The sequence below is a fragment of the Gymnoscopelus braueri genome (assembly GCF_963280865.1).
Source record: "Gymnoscopelus braueri genome assembly, chromosome: 3".
Classification (NCBI taxonomy): Eukaryota; Metazoa; Chordata; class Actinopteri; order Myctophiformes; family Myctophidae; genus Gymnoscopelus; species Gymnoscopelus braueri.
Genome location: NC_137612.1, coordinates 44,871,174 through 44,892,418, shown reverse-complemented (window position 1 = coordinate 44,892,418; position 21,245 = coordinate 44,871,174). Strand labels below are relative to the sequence as shown.

The following is a 21,245-nucleotide window of genomic DNA, read 5'->3' as shown; positions in this document are numbered from 1 at the left end:
TTTACATGTTGTAGAGCCAAGATGTCTCTCCTAGGCCTGATGGCTATTGTTTATAGTACAGCTTGTCCTTGTAACATGACAGTATAGCCATGTTCTGATTACTTGTGCTCTTGGCAGAAGGGTTGTACAATCCTCCATCGTCCACAGGGGTGAAATTAGTTGATTTCATTTTGTGTAAATCATATTTACCAAACAATTTCATATTTTACTGTGATTACAGACACACAGTCGAGGGGGGAGGAGGAGGAGGAGGAGAAGGACGAGGAGGACACACCTGTAATGCCACCTGTCAGCCGTAAACGAGGTAAGAACTTTTTCTGTTGTCACACTGAGCTCTCTTTTACCACACAAATGACAAAATATGTATTTTACGCAGGGGTCATCAATATGTCCGTACACGGACACATGTGTCCGTGGCAAGACTTTGCCTTGTCTGTGCCAAATGTTTTTCGTTTTTACACACCATTTTATAGTGTTCTTATTTTGATCATAACACCCAATTACTGAATGTCAGTCTCCAGGTTTTCTTCAGAATATGTATGACACTGATTTACTATGACACCATGTATTGAACATTTTATTTTCAAGGACCCCCATAACTCGAGTTACGGGTCCATTTGGTTCCATTTGTACACACTCAGAGTTACAGACCTGTAATGGTCATTTAGGGCTAGCTCTTTATGTGTTTGTCTATATTGTATGTCCATGGCAAAAATAGAATTTTGTCAAAAATGTCCACCACAAGCCAGCATGGCGATGACACCTGATGTTATGGTAACTTATGCATTTCTAATTTCTAGGTGGTGGCAGGCCTCGTAGCGGTGCAGTTCCTGAGCTTGTGTGGTCTGAGTCAGCGGACTCTTGGCAGCCGAAGGACATCCCTTTCAGTGCTGGGACTCCAGGTCCTCGGAGCAGGGCCGCTGACCTGCAGTCTGAAGACCCCATTGACTTCCTGCAGCTGCTCATCACAGATGAGCTGCTTTATCATATCGTGAAGCAGACAAATCTGTATGCAAAACGCTGTGTACCAAGCGACCAGCCATGTTCCAGAATGCACGCATGGAAAGAGAAGGAGCTGACTGCTGGGGAGCTGAAGCAGTTCCTGGCACTGATGTTCCTCACCGAACTGATAGGGAAGCCAAAGATTGCAGACTATTGGCTCACTGATGAGATCCGAACCACTCCCTTCTTCCACAAAACCATGTCCAGGAACCGGTTCCAACTCATCCTGAGTAACCTCCATTTTGATGACAATGAGACCATGCACACTGAGGACCCGCTGTGCAAAGTCCGCACAGTCTTGGACACCTTGCTGTCTAACTTCCAAGAGATGTTCCTGCCAGGCCAGAACATTAGTATAGACGAGGGAATGCTGTGTTGGCGTGGGCGGCTTTCTTGGAGGGTTTACAACCCAGCTAAGCCCATCAAATAAGGCATTAAATCCTACATAATGTGCGATTCGGCCACTGGGTACATGTACAACATGAAGCCGTTCTGTGGGGAGAAGGTGCCCCTGGAAGCCACCATCACTTTCCTCCTTGGTGACCTAAAAGGTTACGGTTTCCATTTGTTCATGGACAATTATTATAATTCCGTGAAGCTGTGTCCTGTGGTTTGAAGTTGATCCATGACTGTCCATGACTGTAACATGAGTTTTCATGTACCGCAGGGTAAGACTGCAGTAGCAGTTAATAAATAGACGAACAAATGAATTAATATACTTTAACGTGCAGAATCCGAAACAGGCAGTGCTGTGATTCTGAATTTTGTTACGATTACGGTGATTAGTAGCTACTATTATTGACACGCGAGTGAGTCGTGTAACTTTCCTGACGTTAAACTGTGTATGTGTTCAACAACACAGCCATGCAGCCATGCAGCCTTGCAGTTTAAGTGCAGATTTCAGCTTGGGAAAAGCAGCCTCCAACGGGTTTGGGTACGTGGTTCATAGTCACCACTGCGTTATCGTGGTATTCCTATTCTTGCTATTATGTTGCAAATGATTGTGTGTGTGCGGGCGAAATAACATTGACAGCTATGGCAGGTGACTGACGAAAGCTTGCCAGACCTATGCCAGGCTAACAACGGTTGCTAAGCTGGCATTGGACAATCGCTTTTGGGGTGGGGTTTAGCGAAGGGTCCATTCCACCATGGTGCATCCAGTTTGTCGAGTGTATATATGAACACAGTTGGTCGTGTTCGGGGATGGAAGCCGGGCAGTGAGGCTAATCTTTGTCACTATTTGTACTCCTATCGGCTGGAGGCGGAGCCTGTCAGTGGGAATGTTAAAAAGGAGGAGTAGGATGGAGGAACTAAGTCTTTGCGGTTGGGGCCCCTCACTGGCAGGTGAGTCAGTATGTTACAACAGCAGAGGCAAGCAGTGGGAGGAATTAACTGGAGTAATGACTAAATAGATGGGTTTCCGCGCGACGTCATCACAGAGCAGAGTGCGCAATCTGCGCATGCGTGGGGTAGAACGAACCGGAAGCGCCGTTCACTCTGTTGTTATTTTCGGGATTTAGATAGGCATAATGCTGCTATTATAGGCATAATAGGCATAATGCTGCTATTATATACAAACAGATCCAACTTCCGACAAATCATTTTTATTGAGTAAAGAAGATATTACAAACTGCATCATTTAATCTACTTTCATTAAACCCGGTGAAGACCATTTCTTTTATGAATGTACATTTGACTAGAGCTGCTGCGGGTAATAGCGCCCTCTACTGCTCAACCTGCTCAATAATTGCCTACTCTAAAAAAGCAATAGCAAAATATACGTGTGTGTGTGTGTGTGTGTGTGTGTGTGTGTGTGTGTGTGTGTGTGTGTGTGTGTGTGTGTGTGTGTGTGTGTGTGTGTGTGTGTGTGTGTGTGTGTGTGTGTGTGTGTGTGTGTGTGTGTGTGTGTGTGTGTGTGTGTGTGTGTGTGTGTGTGTGTGTGTGTGTGTGTGTGTGTGTGTGTGTCCAGACAGATGGAGTTCTTTTGGACCCAGAGACAGTTTCTGGTGTCAGGACCTGGAGACGTGTGGCCAGTCAGAATTGCTCCGCGAGATCGAGGTATGTTTGCCTTGACTTAACACATTTAGTGCCAGAGGTTTTTTAAAACTCCTACACCCCCACGTGAGACCAACCACCTGTAGGACTATGGCCCACCTGGACTATAACTGTCAAGGAAGTCTTCTTCTTCGTGTCCGGCCATCTTATATCACGTCTTTCCAGTGGTTGGCGCAGGCTAGTGCAGCGGCATTTGGTTCGGCCAGGTCAACTCCAGTACATTGTGGAGCGTAGCTACAGCTCATGATGTGGTCCATGGTTTGTGGATCACCGCACACACATGCATCAGAAGATGTTAACGTCCATTTCTTCATGGATGCCTTGCAGCGTCCTTCGCCGACCCGCAGACGGTTCAGGGTTTTCCAGACAGTCCAAGGTTGGTCGTGGCCAGTAGCGAGACATTCATCTGGGGTGATGCCTCTCTCGGTCCACTGGGTTGTCTGGCTGCCCAGGCTGTTCCATTGGTTGTGCCACTCAGTAATCCTGGCAGCAGGTGGTGTGGTCTCCAGTTCTGCTGTAGCGTCCAGGAAGCTGCTCCTAGACTTGAGCCGTTGGGGGGCGGTGTGTTCATGGAGTAAATGCCGGTTGTCATTGGCCTGCTTTGTGCGCTCGGCTTTAGCGATGACGGCTCTGCGGATGCCAGGGGGGGCGATGCCAGAGAGGGCATAAAGGCAGGGTATGGGGGTTGTTTTGATGCACCCAGTAACTATCCTGCAGGTCTCGTTGAGGATAGGGTCTATTTTGCTAGCGTGGCTTGATTTGTACCATGCTGGGCAGGCGTATTCGGCGGTGGAAAAGCACAGGGCTAGTGCCGTTGTACGCAGCGTACTTGGGTGAGCTCCCCACTTTGAGTTGGTGAGTTGGCGCAGAAGGTTGTTCCTTGTGGACACTTTAGCTCTCGTCTTCTGAATGTACTCCCAGGTAGACTGGGTGCTGGTGGTTTTCGAGCCTTATTCCGTCCCAGGTTACGTTGAGCTCCCGTTTCGCCTCCCTGTTTTTAAGGTGGAAGCTGCAGATTTGGGTCTTCCCTGGGTTTGGACGCAGGTGGTTTTCAAGATAGTATGCGGACATATCTGAGAGTCCTCGTTCCAGGGTTGACTCAACTTCTGGGAAGGTATGCTGCTGCGTTGTCATGGCTAGGTCATCTGCATAGATAAACCTGCTGCATCCTTCTGGTAGGGGCTGGTCGTTGGTGTAGACATTGAAGAGGAGAGGTGCCAAGACGCTGTCAAGGAAGTAATTTGATTTAACTGAACCCTCTTAGACACACAAATTGGTTTGCAAAATAAATATAAACAAAATAACCTAATCAGGAAAATAATAAGTGTACAAAAACAGCAGGGGCACAGAGTTCCTGAAAGGTGATTTTTTTTAAGGCTCTTTTAAATGAGCCCAGCGAACTGCATTTTTTGAGGGATGGAGACTATTCCAATCCTGGGTGGCAGTGTTGGGTTGGGTGCCTGTGTTCAGCAGCCATCAGCAGTCATCAGCAGCTCCGCATGCAGACTGGCATTCAAGGCTGTACGACAGGTGGGGGGGAAAACAACCTAGCCCACCGTCAGATGCCATCAATTACCTTCTCCCACACCTATGACCCAACACAGGCCCAACACAGGCACCCAACACAGGCACCCAACACAGGCACCCAACCCAACACTGCCACCCAGGATTGGAATAGTCTAACTCCATCCCTCAAAAAATGCAGTTCGCTGGGCTCATTTAAAAGAGCCTTAAAAAAATTACCTTTTAAATGTAACTGTGCTGTTTTACATTTTTTGCCTAATAAAATATTCAATCAATCAAAAACACCACCAGGCAAACACAAGCCAGCCAGCTACGCTATTCATGGCCAGGTACGACTTCCTTTTATTCATCCAGCAGCCAGGTGTCTCAGCTGTCCTGCATAGGAGTGATTACACAACTAGGGAAAAGCTCGACCCACACATAAACTTAGATGTTTTGTGAGACATGTATCTATACATTAGAAATATGGTAGAACACAGTACCTAAGACTTTAGCATCAGAAATGTGTTCATATTAGTTTTTGTACCTTTTCCTTTCTTTTTTTCAAAAGTGGCATCCATCATGACGGGAACAGCCATCAGTCTGGGTGTTGACGAGGTCTCTAAGCTTCCTCCAGAACTGAGCCACAACAACATGTGTCCCCTGCGGAGAAACTATCCTCCTTCAAGGTACCCACCTGCACCAGGGGACCCACCACGGATCCCCCACCCCACTCCATTCCTTCTCTCTTGTACCTCTCTTCTCTTCTTGCCTCTCCTTTCCTCCGCTCCTGTCCTGTCCTCCTCACCTGTCCTCCTCACCTCTGCTCTCCTCCGTGTTGCTACACCTTGCTGGCTCCAATTATCTGTGGATTAACCGCAGTGATCTCCACACTCTTAAAATCTAACCTATATTTGTGTGTGTGTGTGTGTGTGTGTGTGTGTGTGTGTCATACAATGTGAGCTTGTAGATCTGATATTTTTGGTGAAGAGATTTGGTGTACAGGGGGAGGTTATGTTTCTAGTTCAGAGCCCTGGGGGGCCCCGTATATATGTAGGGTTTAAGTGGTTAAGTCTGATTTTTATACTCCGTAGTATGGTGTGTTGCTCACCGATATGTTCCGTATCAGGTGATCTGTTTTTGTCGGCAAGAGACGCCGTCATGCAATTGAGTGTAAGTAAAGCTTTTAAGAATGCACACTGTTGAATAACTGTAAGTATTTTCATGTACAGTATGATGAACAAAACCCCAAAAACTACAGCGTGTACTTAGGCTACCTTATTTTTTAGTTGCCTCGTATTGATATTTAATGTATTCCACTTATTTTAAACTTGGCCTCAGTCAGTGGTGTGCTGTGGATTTTTGAGCTAGTGGAGCTCTATTTTAATGACGTCACGTGCTCGCGCACATGCATGTGCATGCGCATGTGAACATAGCCACTCAGCTCAGTGCTAGTTGAAATACTGTATTCAACATATGTGATTTTTTTTTGTAATTACAGAGCTGTTTTCGTGTGTGTGTGTGTGTGTGTGTGTGTGTGTGTGTGTGTGTGTGTGTGTGTGTGTGTGTGTGTGTGTGTGTGTGTGTGTGTGTGTGTGTGTGTGTGTGTGTGTGTGTGTGTGTGTGTGTGTGTGTGTGTGTGTGTGTGTGTGTGTGTAAATTGATTGTGACACTATATTAACAAATTAAAACAGACCCTCTGGTACACGCCCCCCCACTGTACACGCTCGTCATGTCCGGCCATAAACCTTGGCCCATGGGCTCCATGGCCCTGATGTTGGGTCCATCCGTGATGATTATGACAGCGAGAGATGGATGGAGACCATGGCCTCGTGCAGTAACAGCTCTTAAATACAGACCCACTGAAACACTGACACACTGGGACTCTAACACTCCACTCATATCAGCTCATGAAAAAATGCTTTCTGCTACCGTCAAAGTGTGTGCTGGGGTGACGGGTGCTGGGTTTTCCTACTTCATGCAACAGAGAAATAAGGCTGGTGAGTACCAAAAGTACTAAAATGTTTGAAAATAGCAGATCTATGTCGCGTTGTGAGCTTGTAGATCGGCTGTTTTCAAATAGCCTAGGTGTAAAATAGGGCTAAAGTGGTTAATGTATGTTTTATAATTTACATTAGACTATTTTAGAATTTGAATTCTGAAAAGTAACATTTTTGGACATATGAGGTTTCCACCCTCCTGGTTCAAATATTATACTAATAACTAGTGAAAGTTGCTCGGTCAAATTTGTACTCAAGTTAAAGTGCAGTACTTGCTTTAAAAAGAAAATCAGTTTTCAAAAGTATGTGCTTTAAAAAAATATTCAAGTTTTCAAAAGTACAAATTACAAAGTAAATTTTCTCCAATACAAAATACTCAAGTAAAGCACAGATACTCAAGCAGATGTACTTTGTTACTGTCCACCACTGTTCATGTGTCATGTTCTCTGCCCAGTTGTTCAGAATGTAGTCAAATACTGCCCTCTACTGGCAGACTGATGCCACATCAACCAGCTGAAAGGAATCTATCAAGGCTGAGAATAAACAAAGCACTTTTAATGTCACTGAAATGCAAAATTAGGCGAAATAAACTATACAATGAACAACCACAGAGACAATATGAAAAGAGCAAATTTTGTAGAGGAATGAAAGTAGTAGTAGAACGTTGGAATCATATGGATTTGAGGATCAGAATAAAAATCTGAATCTGTTTTATTGTCAGGTCTACAGGTGTAAATCGGTGGGTGAGATTTGTCTTTGTGCAAGCTCCATTTTGTTGTTATCCAGGAAAGAAAGGAAAATGGAAACATGTCAGATACATACAGATCCACATGGGAACAACGTGCCTTCAATGTTGATCTTGAATGACATCGATATCTCTTAATGACATCATAGGATGTATATCTCAAAATGTGCCCGGTCAAAGCCCCTTTGACTTCCATTATAAAATAATATGTAAATATTTCATATCGTTGCTGTCCGGCAGGAACCAGCTAACTAAATTTTTCCATAAATCAGTGCTATTGAACCAATGAAAAGTATTAAAAAGTGCTTCTGACAAAAGCAGCTAACTCCATTGGATCCTCAAACTTTCTGCTAAACCAGCTAATTCCACCAAAGGGGGTGGAGTTAGCTGGTTTTGCTGACTCCAGGCTCCACCCCCTTTTGACCTCCAACCTCATTGTGAGCTTGGAGGTCCATTCAGCTGTTCTTATCAATGATTAACAAAACCTCCTAACTCCATTTTTGTTTAGTTTTTTTCATTTCCTGAAAAATGAACATTTTACAACTAGTATGTAATAACCAGTGGTGGGAAAAGTACTCACATTTCTTAAGTAAAAGTATCAATACTGCAATGTAGAAATACTCTGTTACAAGTAGAAGTCCGGAATTCAAAGGGTACTTGAGTAAAAGTACAAAAGTATTGGCATCAAAATGTACTTAGAGTACCAAAAGTAGGAAGTACTCATTATCCAGAATGTCCCATTTCACAACTAAATTGTATAAAAATCTTTTGAAAATAGCAGATCTACAAGCTTGCGATGCTTGTAGATTGGCTATTTTCAAATGGGCGAAATGAATGTAGGGCTGAAGTGGTTAATGTATGTTTTGTAATAATAATCAAAATCTACAAAGTAACTTAAGTTTTCAAATAATAGTAGTGGAGTAAAAGTACAATATTTGCCTGAGATGTAGTGGAGTAGAAGTAAAAGTGCTGAAAATTGGAAATACTCCAGTAAAGTACAGTACTTGAGTAAATGTACTTAGTTACTTTACACCACTGGTTTTCAGCTTGTAGATCTGCAAATCTTTATGCTATTTTGCTACTTTTTGTGCGACACTGTAGTATGAATAAGTAGGGCTTTAATTTACGGAAAACAAACGCTGTGAACAGTTTTTAGCTTCATCATTTTAAAATAGTTGTATATCATTTATGTTCCAATGCCTGCTCTTTGTTGTGATGTTATGTTTGACCAATAATCACAATGGAAAAGTGTTTTTTGCATGACTACCATGTGTTCTTTTTCTTTTAGACATAACGTCTAATACATCAAATCAAAGTTAAGATCTGACCAAGGCCTTTTCTCATTGAAGACATACATTAATGTATAGGCTATCTCTTCATTACAGACATACATTAAAACATGTATAGGCGACTCTTCATTATAGACATACATTAAAACATGTATACGCTATCTCTTCATTACAGACATACATTAAAACATGTACAGACGTCTCTTCATTACAGACATACATTAAAACATGGTATAGGCGTCTCTTCATTACAGACATACTGTACATTAAAACATGTATATATCCCCAGGTTTGCAGGATAACGCAATGGTGGCCATCCACCATGAGCCCAACAAGATAGCAGGTCCAGGACCCAGCAACTGGATCAGAAAAGTCAGCCGAAGGAGCTCCCTTCTCAGTGAGTCTCTCTCTCCCACATCAGACTGATAGATATGAATAAATATCACGGTGTCTGTACAATACTATGAAAAACTGAGAATCACATAGACTCAACTTGCTAGTTGCTTCCACTGTATACGCTGTTGAAACTGAAAGAAATATGACATGGGAAGAAGTATGTACATTTCTGCCCCTGGGATGTCGTTTAATAGGGCAGTCCGGTACAGTAGTAGGGCACAAATAGGATTGTCACAGTCACAGATGTAACTGTCTCTTATTTATGTATTATATATTTATTTTCATATATTATTTGTATTTATTTTTTTCGCAATAATTAGTTTGCATTGTAAATTACAAAATCCTAAAATAGATTACAAAGTTCATCATCTTCATTTCATTTCATGTCAAAACCCCAACCCCACCTAGTGCAAAAGTCTAACAATGGATCTCTTTTACAACTATGTTTACGTTTGCATTTGCATTTGGGAGATAAGCATGAAAAGATAAACTCTGGTAGTGAGTCAAGAGGGGAGCGAGGGAAGAACGGGAAATGCATAAGAAAATATAATTAACACAATAATGAAAATAGTGAAAGAAATAAGTATAAACATAATCATAATAATAAAGGAAAAAACAGAAACAAATATCCCTTCTTGCCACTTCCACCTCTTCTCATCCATGGCACTCTAATACAATCTGTAATTAGGCTTATATAGATTATATTATTTGTATTCCTTGTTGCGTCTGAAGGCTCTCGCATCCCAGATGAGTTGGAGAGCTACAGTCAGGAGGAGCTGTCCTACATAGAGCAGGGAGAGAACGCCCTACAGAAGGCTGTCAGCATCCTCAGTGAGCAGGACGGGTGGACCACAGAGGTGGAAGCTGTGAGTATTCAACCATAAAGGTTAATGTAGTTTTGAATAAGCTATGAGTATTCAAGCACCATAAAGGTTATTGTAGTTTTGAACTAAAAATAGGGCCGTGACGATGAATTGTCCCACAAATAATTGCGATTATCGATTTAATTGCGTTTTGTCGAACACTGGAGCATATGAGTAAAAATTACATTTCTGTTTGGCTTGTAGGCTTTGAAGTTGCACCGGGCAGAATCAGAATCAGGTTTATTGTCGCATCACAGGTTTACAAGGAAAAAAAGTGGGTGAAATTCGTTTTCGTACATTTTCCCATCGCAACGTTATTTCCATAGAAAGAAGGGGGGAGGAAGAGGAGGGGGGGGGGGGCAAGTGAGTTGATCTCCTCTCTATAGTCAGACTCGTTGTTGTTGACGATTCGGCCTATCACTGTCATGTCATCCGCGTACTTTATGATGGTGTTGGAGACATGTGTGGCTGTGCAGTCATACGTGTACAAGGAGTAGAGGAGAGGGCTCAGCACGCATCCCTGGGGTGCTCCAGTGTTGAGGGTCAGGGGGTCAGATGTGATGCTGCCCATTCTCACCACCTGATATCGGTTGGACAAGAAGTCCGGGCAGATATGACAAACAACCTAAATATACAAAGAAATGACATATTCAATTCTTCATACTTTAGAAGATAAAAATAATTTAAAACAAAACATTAATAGTGGAAATGACGAGCTTTGTCAGAAAATATTTGAAAACCACAAAAAAAGGCTGTAGTTAAATATTCAAATATTTTTTTGACACAGAATCAAATATTTTATGGTCATGATTAAGAAAAAGAAAGAGGAAGTCCGCACACTGTTTTCAAGCTCCAAGAAACTCACTTTTTTTATTTATGCAACGTTTCGACCTTCTAGGTAAAAGCATCATATATATACACAAACATTGACTAATGATAATGTACAACACCTGGGAGTAAGGAGGAGCAAAAGAACACCCTACTCCAATCCCAGGGACAAAAAACTTGTCTACACCCCTCTGGGGAGTGTTCAATGCATGGGCAGAAAATAGACTTTTCACATTTACTTAAACATATTAGACACTAATAGCCAGTCAATACATTTCTGAAAAACCAACAATAAGAACAGTTAAAAGTCATAAATGGTGATATAGTGTATAAGCTAAACAACAAACTAGAGGAAAGGTTTAATATCAAATTCCTCATTTAGACCATCAGGAGACATGGTATTGAGGAGATAAATCCAATAGGTCTCACGTTGGAGAAGTAACCTTTCGAGATCTCCACCTCTGGGTGGCTTTTCAACCTTCTCAACACCAACATATCGCAAATTATTAAGATTATGACCAGCCTTTTTAAAATGAGCAGCAACAGGGTTACGTTCATCACCTGTTCTTATACTACTCCTGTGTTCAGTAATCCTGGTGCGCAGAGCACAGGATGTCTTGCCTACATATGCCAACCCACAGGGGCACCGGATAAGATATACCACATGCGTTGTGCTACATGTAATCGCACCACGTATGGATATATCCCGTCCGGTGTGAGGATGACTAAAAACCTTGCATTTTTTTGTGTATGTACATTGCATACAGTTACCACACCTATAGTTACCATCTGGTACTACTGGGAAATTGGAAACACTCTGAGTACCCAGATCTGATTTTACCAGGCTGTCCCTCAAGTTGGGAGAGCGTTTAAACACAAGTCTTGGTTTTTCTGGAAAAGCTTTTTTCAACCTTGGATCAGACTGGATAATGTGCCAGTGTTTTTGAATGGCACCTCTAAACTGTGAGCCCAGTGGAGAGTACTTGGTACAACACATAGGAGGGTTGTTACAGGTATTCTTATTTTTGGGGCGCAGGCAATCACTTTGTGTTACCTGGTCGAACTGCTCACTAGCAGCATCCACCCACTCTTTTTTATAACCTCTACTGAGGAACCTGTTAGAAAGGTCTGTGGCCTATTTTTTGTATGAAGCATCCTCACTACAAATTCTGCGAACCCGATGGAATTGGCTGACTGGCAAACTTTTAACCAAAGGCTGTGGGTGAAAACTATCACCTCTTAGGAGGGAATTACGGTCTGTGGGCTTGCGAAACAAGTCAGTTTGAATATTATTGTCCCTTTTGTAAACTTGTACATCGAGGAAGCTTAAACGCTCCCTATTAAATTCCAATGTAAACTTCAGATGGCCATTACAGGAATTTAAATAATTGTGAAACTCTGTCAATTCCTCCACTCTGCAATCCATAATCACAAAGATGTCATCAATATACCGTCTATATAATAATATTTTGGAGAAAAAATGATTCACAGGGTTCAGCACATAATTGTGTTCGAAAAAACCCATATATAGACATGCATAGTTTGGCGCCATCTTGCTGCCCATTGCTGTTCCTTTCAACTGCAAATAAAAATCCCTCTGAAAACGAAAATAGTTATGAGTCAATACCATGTCTGCTAAATCCAATATACATTCTGTGCTAGGTTTGGATGCAGGTGGGCGTTGTCTAAGAAAATACTGGAGCGCCTCAAGTCCACCCTCATGAGGTATATTAGTATACAGGCTCGTGACATCAAAGGTGGCAAACACAGATGAGTCAGTCATATTCCCAAAAGATTTTAACAGGTTAATGAAGTCTATAGAATCCCTTATATAAGAGGGCAAACTCGTAACCTCTGATTTGATAAAATGATCCACATATGCAGAGATGTTCTCTGTGAGGCTACCAATTCCACTCACAATGGGCCTACCAATGAGAGGAGTAGTTAGACCCTTATGTATCTTTGGAAGGGTGTATATGACTGGAATCACAGGGTGATTAACCTTCAAAAATTCAAAAACACTCTGATCAAATTCAGAGTTGTTAAGGTGAGAAGATAGTTTAGAGTGCACATGAGACTTAAACCTTAAAGTGGGATCAGATGGCAGCTTCTCATAGAAGGTGGTATCATTAAGCTGTCTACTCATTTCAGATACATAATCATTGACATTTTGCAACACAATAGCACCCCCCTTATCAGCAGGACGTACTACAATTTTGTTATCCTTACTCAGGTCTAATAATGCATCCCGTTCAATCTTAGACAAATTATTGTACATGATTAACCAGGAGCCTGGATGGCTTGGTTCCAGGCTTAAAATAATGAATATAGATACTTTCGGAAATCTCTATGGTAAAAATGAATGGGCTTTCTATCTTTGGAACCACAAAATGGGCCGCCACTGCTATGCTCTATTATTACGGGGCCAGGCACTTCAGTGCCAAGGCTCCGTTTTGTTATTGGCATTATTTATATTCTTCCGATTCTTCTTCTGCCGTTTTTCGCAGTTCTGGCTGAACCGTGCATACGCTTTTTACGAAACTCGGCCATATGGTAGATGGTCATGAAAAACTATCAAGAAATAAATCTCACCCTCATTCGTCAAACTTTGAACGGGTACAACTCATGCCCTGTTTGACCTACAGCCATGAAACTTCGATACACACGTCTACTCATAATGACTCTGACTTTTGACCTCTGACCTTTAGATCTCCAACCATTTTGAATTATATGAAAAACATTCATTGGCTAATAAAAGCTTCATTCTTTCACTTATGGAAAATCCGCCACTAACGTTTTGTAGGCACAGGTCCAAAGTTCATGTGTAAAATGTTTCGTGCAGATGAAAAAAAAATCCCAGGAGGAGATAGGTTTTAACCATTGCAGTTTTATGACAATTATTAATCTGCCCCTAACACATACATGCAGACTCACATTTGTTTGAAACTTTGCAGTAATGTAGAGGGTCATTCCAAATATCACTGAAACCAATCTTACTCCAATTGTCCAAAGGGGGGCGCTATAGCAATTTTTTGAAAATGCAAACTTTAAACAGCCATACGCCATGCCTCGTTTGGCCGACAGTCGTGAAACTTGCTTACACATGTGCCTTGACTCATAAGGAAAATATCTATCACTTTGACCAGCAAGCTCCGCCCTTTCATTTTCCGCCATATTGAGCCACTTAAAGGTAGGGTAAGTGATATTTTTGGGTTAAAGCAAAAAGTATTTTGTTAAAAGGTTAAAGCACTATATTCTTATAGTAATCATTGCTATAGAGTGTTTGTTCAGTAACAGGAGTCTCTCCAGCTCTTTAATAAACAGAAAATACATTTTCCGGTAGGTGTCAAAATCTCAGCCAATCAGGAGAAAGTACACATTTTTAAGCTTCATTTTTATAGTGTTCCAGTTCCAATTTTGCCTGCTCATTTCTTAGTGTCATCACTTCCAATTTCACTTGTTTAATCTATATCCTGATTGAGTTCTCTATCCTGATTGGATAAAATTGGAAATGAAACTGAAACTGAAACGAAAATGCATTTTCTGTTTTATAAAGAGCTGGAGAGACAAGGAGACTCCTTTTACTGAACAAACACTCTATAGCAAGGAGTACTATCAGAATATAGAGCTATTTAACACTTATTTTAACCAAAGAAAATCACTTACCCTACCTTTAAACCCAGGATTTCTGAGAAATTTGCATGAAACTGTCATCTGTGTGAGCTCCTTTTTCACAACTTCAGGTCTGTTGGTCCAATTAATGCATTTGCAATTGTTAACACATTGGGTGCCAAATGTTCGTCATCGGGTTCCCTTTCCACTCACCCGGATGCAGCGGGTTCCATTTCCGGTTTTAGCTTGAAAAATGAGATTTTTAGGCAAAACGGCAAAACACGTTTTGCCCTGCTCCGGTTATAGTTTCTTTTCTCTGGACGACGAACAGTTATCGTCGTTGTGTTTACGAACGATCTGAAACCCGATCATAAGCTAAGCTAAGATGGCCTGCGGGGAGGGCCGTGAAATACGACTACAGCCACCGGATATGACGTCTGCAGCCTGTTTGGGCTGTTGAAAAAACAGAGGGGGGGGGGGAGAGAGAAAACGTAGAAACGTTGAAAAGGTTATAAAACACGAAAATCGCTGGCACTGGGTGAGTATATTATGAATATACTCTGGCACCGAATGTGTTAAAGATAACATGAAATGCTTATTTGAGAGTGTGTTTTTTCAATGTTCACTTCATTGTGAAAATAGCCAATCTACAATATCACAACTTTTCAGATAGCAACGTGTTTCTGAGCTTGTAGATCGGCTACATTCACTAGTTTCGGTTCCGAAGAGACATACAATTTCTCTATTGGTAGATGGTTAGGGAACCAGTGATCTAGAGTAGTTAGCAAAACAGAGGCTTGGTTCATCAGGGACGGAAAGACTTTTATATAATCAACAGACACTACCAGGGCTACCATATCTCTAGCTCAATGAGAAGAAAGGCTGCCTATGAGTCCGGAGGTCACTGGTTCGATCCCTGTCCCCGACGATGTGTTGAGGTGATCATGATTTGGCATTCGTAGGCTTACGCATAGTATTTCTTGAGGTTAGGGGTAGGCATAGTTTTACTGAGGATAGGGTTAGTGAGGGTTTAAAATGCTCATGTTAATTGCATGGTTTTCTTTCTCTCAAGTTCAGTCTTCTATGTTTCTATGGCTTATTGTGCATATTACTTATCATTGCTTCTTTCTTTTTTCTTTCTGCATTCCCTGGTCCCGCTTATCGCTGCTTGCAGCTATATTGATTATTGAAATCGTATTGTGTTTTGCCAATTATTTGGGGGCCCACTTACAATATCCTCACCCCCTGCCCACAGGTTGAGAATTACAAAATATACAATATATTCAAAATATTAAAATATTTGATCTCTTCTGCAACCCCATCACCACCAGGCCAACGGGGATAAAGTTTTGAGTAAAGTGTTGCCTGACGTGGGGAAGGTGTTCAGATTGGAGGTGGTGCTGGACCAGCCATCAGACAGGCTGTATGGAGAGTTGGTGGAGAACATGGAGCAGATGGGGGACTGGAACCCCCGCGTCAAACACGTCAAGGTCAGGGCCGGATTACCCATAGGCCGTTGGGGCGAGTGCCCTGGGGCACCAGCCAATGGGGGCACCCAAAAAAAAAAACATTTTTTTTTTTTTTTAAATAAGAATTAAATAACATAACCTTAACATAACCCTAACCCTAAAACCGAAATAAAGTAACAAAAATCCGCCAATTTTCGCGCGAGTGCACGATTTCGGCGCCCGCGGGGCACCTCAACTTGAGGTCGCCCTGGGGCACCACATAGTGCTAATCCGTTCCTGGTCAAGGTGACAAACATTTATAACCGTCACTGAAAAATAATATGTTCAAGTATTTATTACTAATGCACACACATGAACACACATGTCTGTCTCTCTGTGTTAATTTTCACAGCAAAGCTTTATGTATTTTAGTCATAGTCTTTTGAATAAAATTCAATTTAGTTTGTCACATTTTAGTCATCTGAAATGTTTTTGTTTTAGTTGACTAAATCTACAGTTGATTTAGTCGACGAAAATGTTTCTTGGCGCGGGCTGTGATGGCGCTGTAATGCTTTCTTCTTTTTTTTTTGCCAAGCATAAAATGATTTGTCTTAATTCTACTGGATCTCTTCTGCACTAGTCTCTCCCTAATACCTTATTTTTTATTTGTTGAAGAAATTGTCAATGTGTTTAGTCATAGCTTTGTTTTTATTTAGTTTTCGTGAGTGGAAAAAAGGTAGTCGACGATTTATTTTTGTCAGTTTTAGTCGACAAAATTTCTGTCTATCTGTGTGTGTTTTTTTTTATTATCTTTTAACTTACACCTGAACACCAAATACCAAGCATATACAGTATGAGCTACAGAAATGTCTGCTCAGAGATGACGTATGATTCTCCTCTGGTGTCTCCAGATCCTTCAGAAGATCGGTCAGGAGACCATGGTGACCCACGAGGTGTCGGCAGAGACCCCTGGCAACGTGGTGAGTCCGCGCGACTTTGTGAGCGTCCGCTGTGCCAAGCGCAGAGGGTCCACCTGCTTCCTGGCTGGCATTTCCACCCAGCACTCTGAGATGCCCCCGCAGTGGGGCCTGGTCAGGTATGTCACCACCGGAGTCCCTCAGAGCTCTATGCTAGTGTCTTTTCTGTTTTCTGTTATTGTGGGGAAAGCTTTCACTGAAAATAGCCGATCAACAGAGCCTTGGGTCCCTCAGACCTCTATAATGTCATTTTTAGTGTGGTTGCCCTGACTATAGTAATCCTCCAACTTTATTAATCTTTACAGATCAACTTTATTTTGCCGCGCTACTCCTCCCACAGTTTTTTCCCACACTCGTGCCATATATCAAATTGACCGGCTTCATCGGGAATCGATGGCTATCATTTTTCTAAGAGATGTGTTGTATATTTTAATTGATATTGATTTATTAGTGCATTAAATTTCCCCATTGACTTAAATGGGAAAATGAAAAAACTCCCATTCAAGTATTTCTTTCTCGGAAACCGTAAGGCCTAGAGTTACAAGACTTTGAGGGGAGGTTCATAGTTTATTGCCAAATTATAAAAAAAAAGAACCACACCATTCGGCCTCATAGTGGCGCTATAACAGCCCATTTTACCTTTTGGGCTATAACTCTTTAACCGTAGGTCGTAGAATAAAAAAAACGTTCCCCTGGATTCCTTGGGTCATGACGCAACTCCCCATATAGGCCACGCCCATTTGCATCTAGATAGATTTTCCGCCATTTAGAATTTTCTTCAAAACACTTTTAGCTCCTCCCACGTATTTTGTCCAAATCACACAAAAATCGGTACACATGATCTCTGGACCCATGCGATAAACATATCCAAGCGGAATTGTGATAGTCCTTTCCGTAATTGGCTTCCAAAGTTAGTGGGAGGGTCCCGTTTTACAAAAAACCTGCGTCGATGCAACCACACTTTGCAATTTCCCAGAGTTGCGAATATTGTAGTTGATTTCTGTTATTGTGGGGAAAACTTTCGGAGATAATAGCCGATCAACATGTCGATCGGCTATTTTCAGCGAAAGATCAATACGGATGCTGGGGTTTTAGCCATCTGTCTGTCTGTATGGCTGGCTGGCTCAATAGAAACTGATGAACACTGACCATTGTATTTTACAGGGCAGAGAATGGGCCCACCTGTATTGTTCTGAAGCCCTCTGCTGAAGACCCCAATAAGACTCAATTCACCTGGTTACTAAGCCTAGATCTAAAGGTATGTACATCTTTACTTTTTATTCGTCATGGGAAATGATTTTCATTCATTTTAGATATTTTTTTAAGAAAATCGTTTATATATATATTTTTTTGTTGTAAAAATCGATTATTTTTCATAATTGGTTAATTCAATTAGTTTCGATTAACTGTTGTCAAACATCCAAATTGACCAGGCATGGTATTTTTGTTGTGAATCATTCCTACAGGGCTGGATCCCAAAGGCTATCCTAAACAAAGTGCTGTCCCAGACCCAGGTGGACTTTGCCAACCACCTCAGACAGAGGATGATGGACAGGGCTGGACTGGGACATAAATACGGCCCTGACATTTTGGCCCAGACTGGCCGACCACAACCGGCGCCCAGATACTCTACCGCCCGCTCCGTCGGGGCAACATACAAACGCACATGCCCTTAATACCACCACGTTTACTGAAGAGCATCCCTCCATGTTCTGGAGCCTTGAGTAAAATAAACGATAACTACACATGATGATTACATGCAAAAATGAGTCTGCATGCAATCAGAACTTTAGTTTAGTGTATGGAAAGCAAGGGTAGGCTATAAGCTGAGAATGCATCTGTTATAGGCTAGATCTATAGACTGTATGAGGATGGCATAACAGGATATGCCTACCTTATACATAGCAAAGGCTGTAATTTGCGTACGCAAAGTTTTATTGTAACAGCAAAGTCATTCAGTGTTTTTAATAACAGCTATGTATGACCCTGTGAACTTTTGAATGGTCAGTAAAAACACCTGAAACAATATGTTTGATCAAAGGCCCCGATTCACTAAGCAATTTACTACCATATTTTGATCTTACCGGCATTTAAGACACAATTCCTACACTAGCAGTCAGATTCATTAATGTTTTTTTGTCTGTGATTTGAGCGTAAAGTCCGACCATTCTCAAGTCAGCCCCGAGGCTGTCGTACCAGGGATCAAAGCTGTGCGTATGTCATTAGAATGCTTTATTCTTCATGCAAAATCAATTACAACAGTGCCAAGCCTCAAATAAAATATGTATGTGGCCAACATTTGTCGACACATATATATACAAAATAAAAATGATATAGATTACACCGCTTTTTATTTATTTTCTAGTCTATCAGTTGCATTTAGAGCTGAATTTTTAGGTCCCTCAGTGTGTTTGCCAGTTTCGGGCAAGCGGGCCATCTCAGCCAAAGTGTCACGTAATAATGAAAATAGGCCATAATGCCTTAATGTCACTGGGGAGGCGCAGACGCATGTCCGTACGTTATTAATTTATAATACTGTAGGCTACTGTATATTGATCACATGAACGCCACATGAACGCCACACAACAGCCTAATACATCTTACCATCTGATGAGGAAACTATAGTGGATGAAAGCTGTGTCCAGAAGATCCATTCCCCATTCCGACGTAGGACAGTGATATATTAATCCAAAATTAACTAATTTAATTAATAAGTAGGCCTAATCAATAAGCTCTGGTCCATAATCGGATCGCAGCGTTCCACTTGTATGCTGGATTTCATCATAATTATGTTTTACCTCGGTAAAGGTGAGCAATGTTCATTAGAAAAGGCTTATATAATATCCTTTCCATGTTTTATTAGCCTTTTATTTGGTCATTTGTCTGTGTTTTGAGTGTGAGGTGCGCTTGTAAACTTCTTTATTCTCCTTACACATGAAAGCATTTATTACTTGATCCATCGTGCGATCGAAGGACTTCCAGACAGAACAGTTGTACAAGTTGTCAAGGCGATGCGACGCCGCATCTGTTATGTTTAGACGAGAGACACACCAGAGAACTTGCACCAGCGTTGCCAGATGTTGTGAGAGAAATAAGCAACCAGATCTAGGAAAACAAGCCCAAAAGAAGCAACTATGGCACTAGGCCATTATGAGCACTTTAATTAAACCTGTATACATTGAAATTATATAGGCTACTGTATACATTGAAAATATCCGATCTACAAGCTCACAACGCTTCGCGATGTGACGCGTTGTGAGCTTGTAGATCTGCTATTTTTTATTTCTTTAAATCATGCAATAAAATTTGGAATATTTGGAAGATTTTTAAAACATTCTAACAACACAAATCTACGGGGCTCCAGCTGGCACAAAACATTTTCAGATGGGGGTTATAGGGATAAATTATTAATTTGGGGGTCCATGACTGGAAAATATTTGAGAACCACCGGTTAAAATAATTAAAACATTGTGAAGAAAGCCCAAATAAGCAACTACACTTTAGAAACAAGTCCAAAAAAACGCAACCCACAACTACCATATTTACAAGCAACTTTACAGAAAAATAAGCCCAAATTCACTTATAATAAGCGGATATTCAACACTGTTCAGTACGGTGACGTTGAAGATGGATGTTGTTGGATGCAGCCTTCCAGATTAATCATGACCTACACCTGGTCATCGGCGCGTTTCAGGGATATACGAGCCCCTTTGGGAATTGCATGTCATTTTGTGAGTACAGAAAATACACCCTCCTTTACGAACTTTATTTACCCCATATTTACGACCAGCATAATGAATCGGGGCCAATGTCCTTTAAGCCCATATGGGCTGCCAGGGCAACAGGAACGATGCATGGCACACTAGTCATGTAATTATTGGCAGAAATGTTAAATAATTGCAAAGAATAGCAGATCTGCAAGGACACACACCACATCACAATGACACTGACTTGTGAGCTTGTAGATTGTTATCTTTGTGTGACATAATCGTATGGCTTGCCTTAAGTGGTTAATATAAGCATCTAATGAATCAATTAGGATAGTATAGGATTATTATTGTTTGCCATACTTAGATATCTATACATAGTTACTTGCAACACACCATGCAGAGTTTTCTGTTTAATGTTGGATAAAGAACAGTCTTCTGTTGTGCACACCAGTCACCATCACCTTCTTCACATGCTAAACTATCATTCAAGTGTCAGCCAGCCGTCCCATCAGATTAGGGCGGTTTCTCTCTCTTTCTGCCGAGTATGCTGCCAGACGCATGCCTTTATTTATGTTTCATCAAAAAAAATTGTCTCACACCGAACATAGAAGATCTGCAAGCCCACAACTTGTCAAGGGCTTGCAGATCAGCTGTTATGTTTGGGTGGAACTCCTGGTAGTACAGCAGTTAAGCTCCCATTTTTGAGCAAATCGTGCACTTTTTGTAAGAAGCATGAAACTTTCAGCATAGTTATGTACCATAATGTTCATTTTCAGGAGGGGAGGGAAGTCAGATTTGACCTCTGAGGACCTTATGA

At 41.6% G+C, this 21,245-nt stretch overlaps 2 protein-coding genes across 8 annotated transcripts in view; both read left to right on the top strand.

Moving 5' to 3' along the window:
• Positions 1-1,453, top strand: part of LOC308082895 (piggyBac transposable element-derived protein 4-like) — a 3,440-nt gene extending 1,987 nt beyond the window's left edge. The window contains exons 3-4 of the mRNA XM_080424978.1: positions 221-304; positions 801-1,453. Coding sequence (XP_080281104.1) covers positions 280-304; positions 801-1,432 — 657 coding nt within the window. The 5' untranslated portion in view covers positions 221-279 and the 3' untranslated portion in view covers positions 1,433-1,453. The remainder of the gene's footprint in view (positions 1-220; positions 305-800) is intronic.
• LOC308082893 (steroidogenic acute regulatory protein, mitochondrial-like) lies at positions 1,438-19,003 on the top strand. 7 transcript variants are annotated; one of them, XM_080424972.1, is made up of 10 exons: positions 1,485-1,553; positions 2,972-3,060; positions 5,132-5,249; positions 6,255-6,560; positions 8,884-8,991; positions 9,723-9,856; positions 15,625-15,783; positions 16,653-16,837; positions 17,883-17,976; positions 18,185-19,003. In XM_080424972.1, exons 4-10 carry the CDS (start codon positions 6,293-6,295, stop codon positions 18,392-18,394), a joined length of 1,158 nt encoding a protein of 385 aa, XP_080281098.1. In that variant the 5' UTR covers positions 1,485-1,553; positions 2,972-3,060; positions 5,132-5,249; positions 6,255-6,292; the 3' UTR covers positions 18,395-19,003. The 7 variants fall into 7 exon arrangements, with proteins under 7 accessions (XP_080281101.1, XP_080281098.1, XP_080281099.1 ...); XM_080424970.1 differs by lacking the exon at positions 1,485-1,553 and adding an exon at positions 1,600-1,670; XM_080424976.1 differs by lacking the exons at positions 1,485-1,553; positions 15,625-15,783 and adding an exon at positions 1,600-1,670.
• The last annotated feature ends 2,242 nt before the right edge of the window (positions 19,004-21,245 follow it).

Excerpts from the sequence above, each read along its gene's own strand:
- LOC308082893 (XM_080424975.1), top strand. The coding sequence starts at position 6,293 with ATGTCCGGCCATAAACCTTGGCCCATGGGCTCCATGGCCCTGATGTTG. Across the intron at positions 15,784-16,652 it reads CCCGCGTCAAACACGTCAAG|ATCCTTCAGAAGATCGGTCA; the intron begins GTCAGGGCCGGA and ends TGGTGTCTCCAG. Across the intron at positions 17,977-18,184 it reads TACTAAGCCTAGATCTAAAG|GGCTGGATCCCAAAGGCTAT; the intron begins GTATGTACATCT and ends TCATTCCTACAG.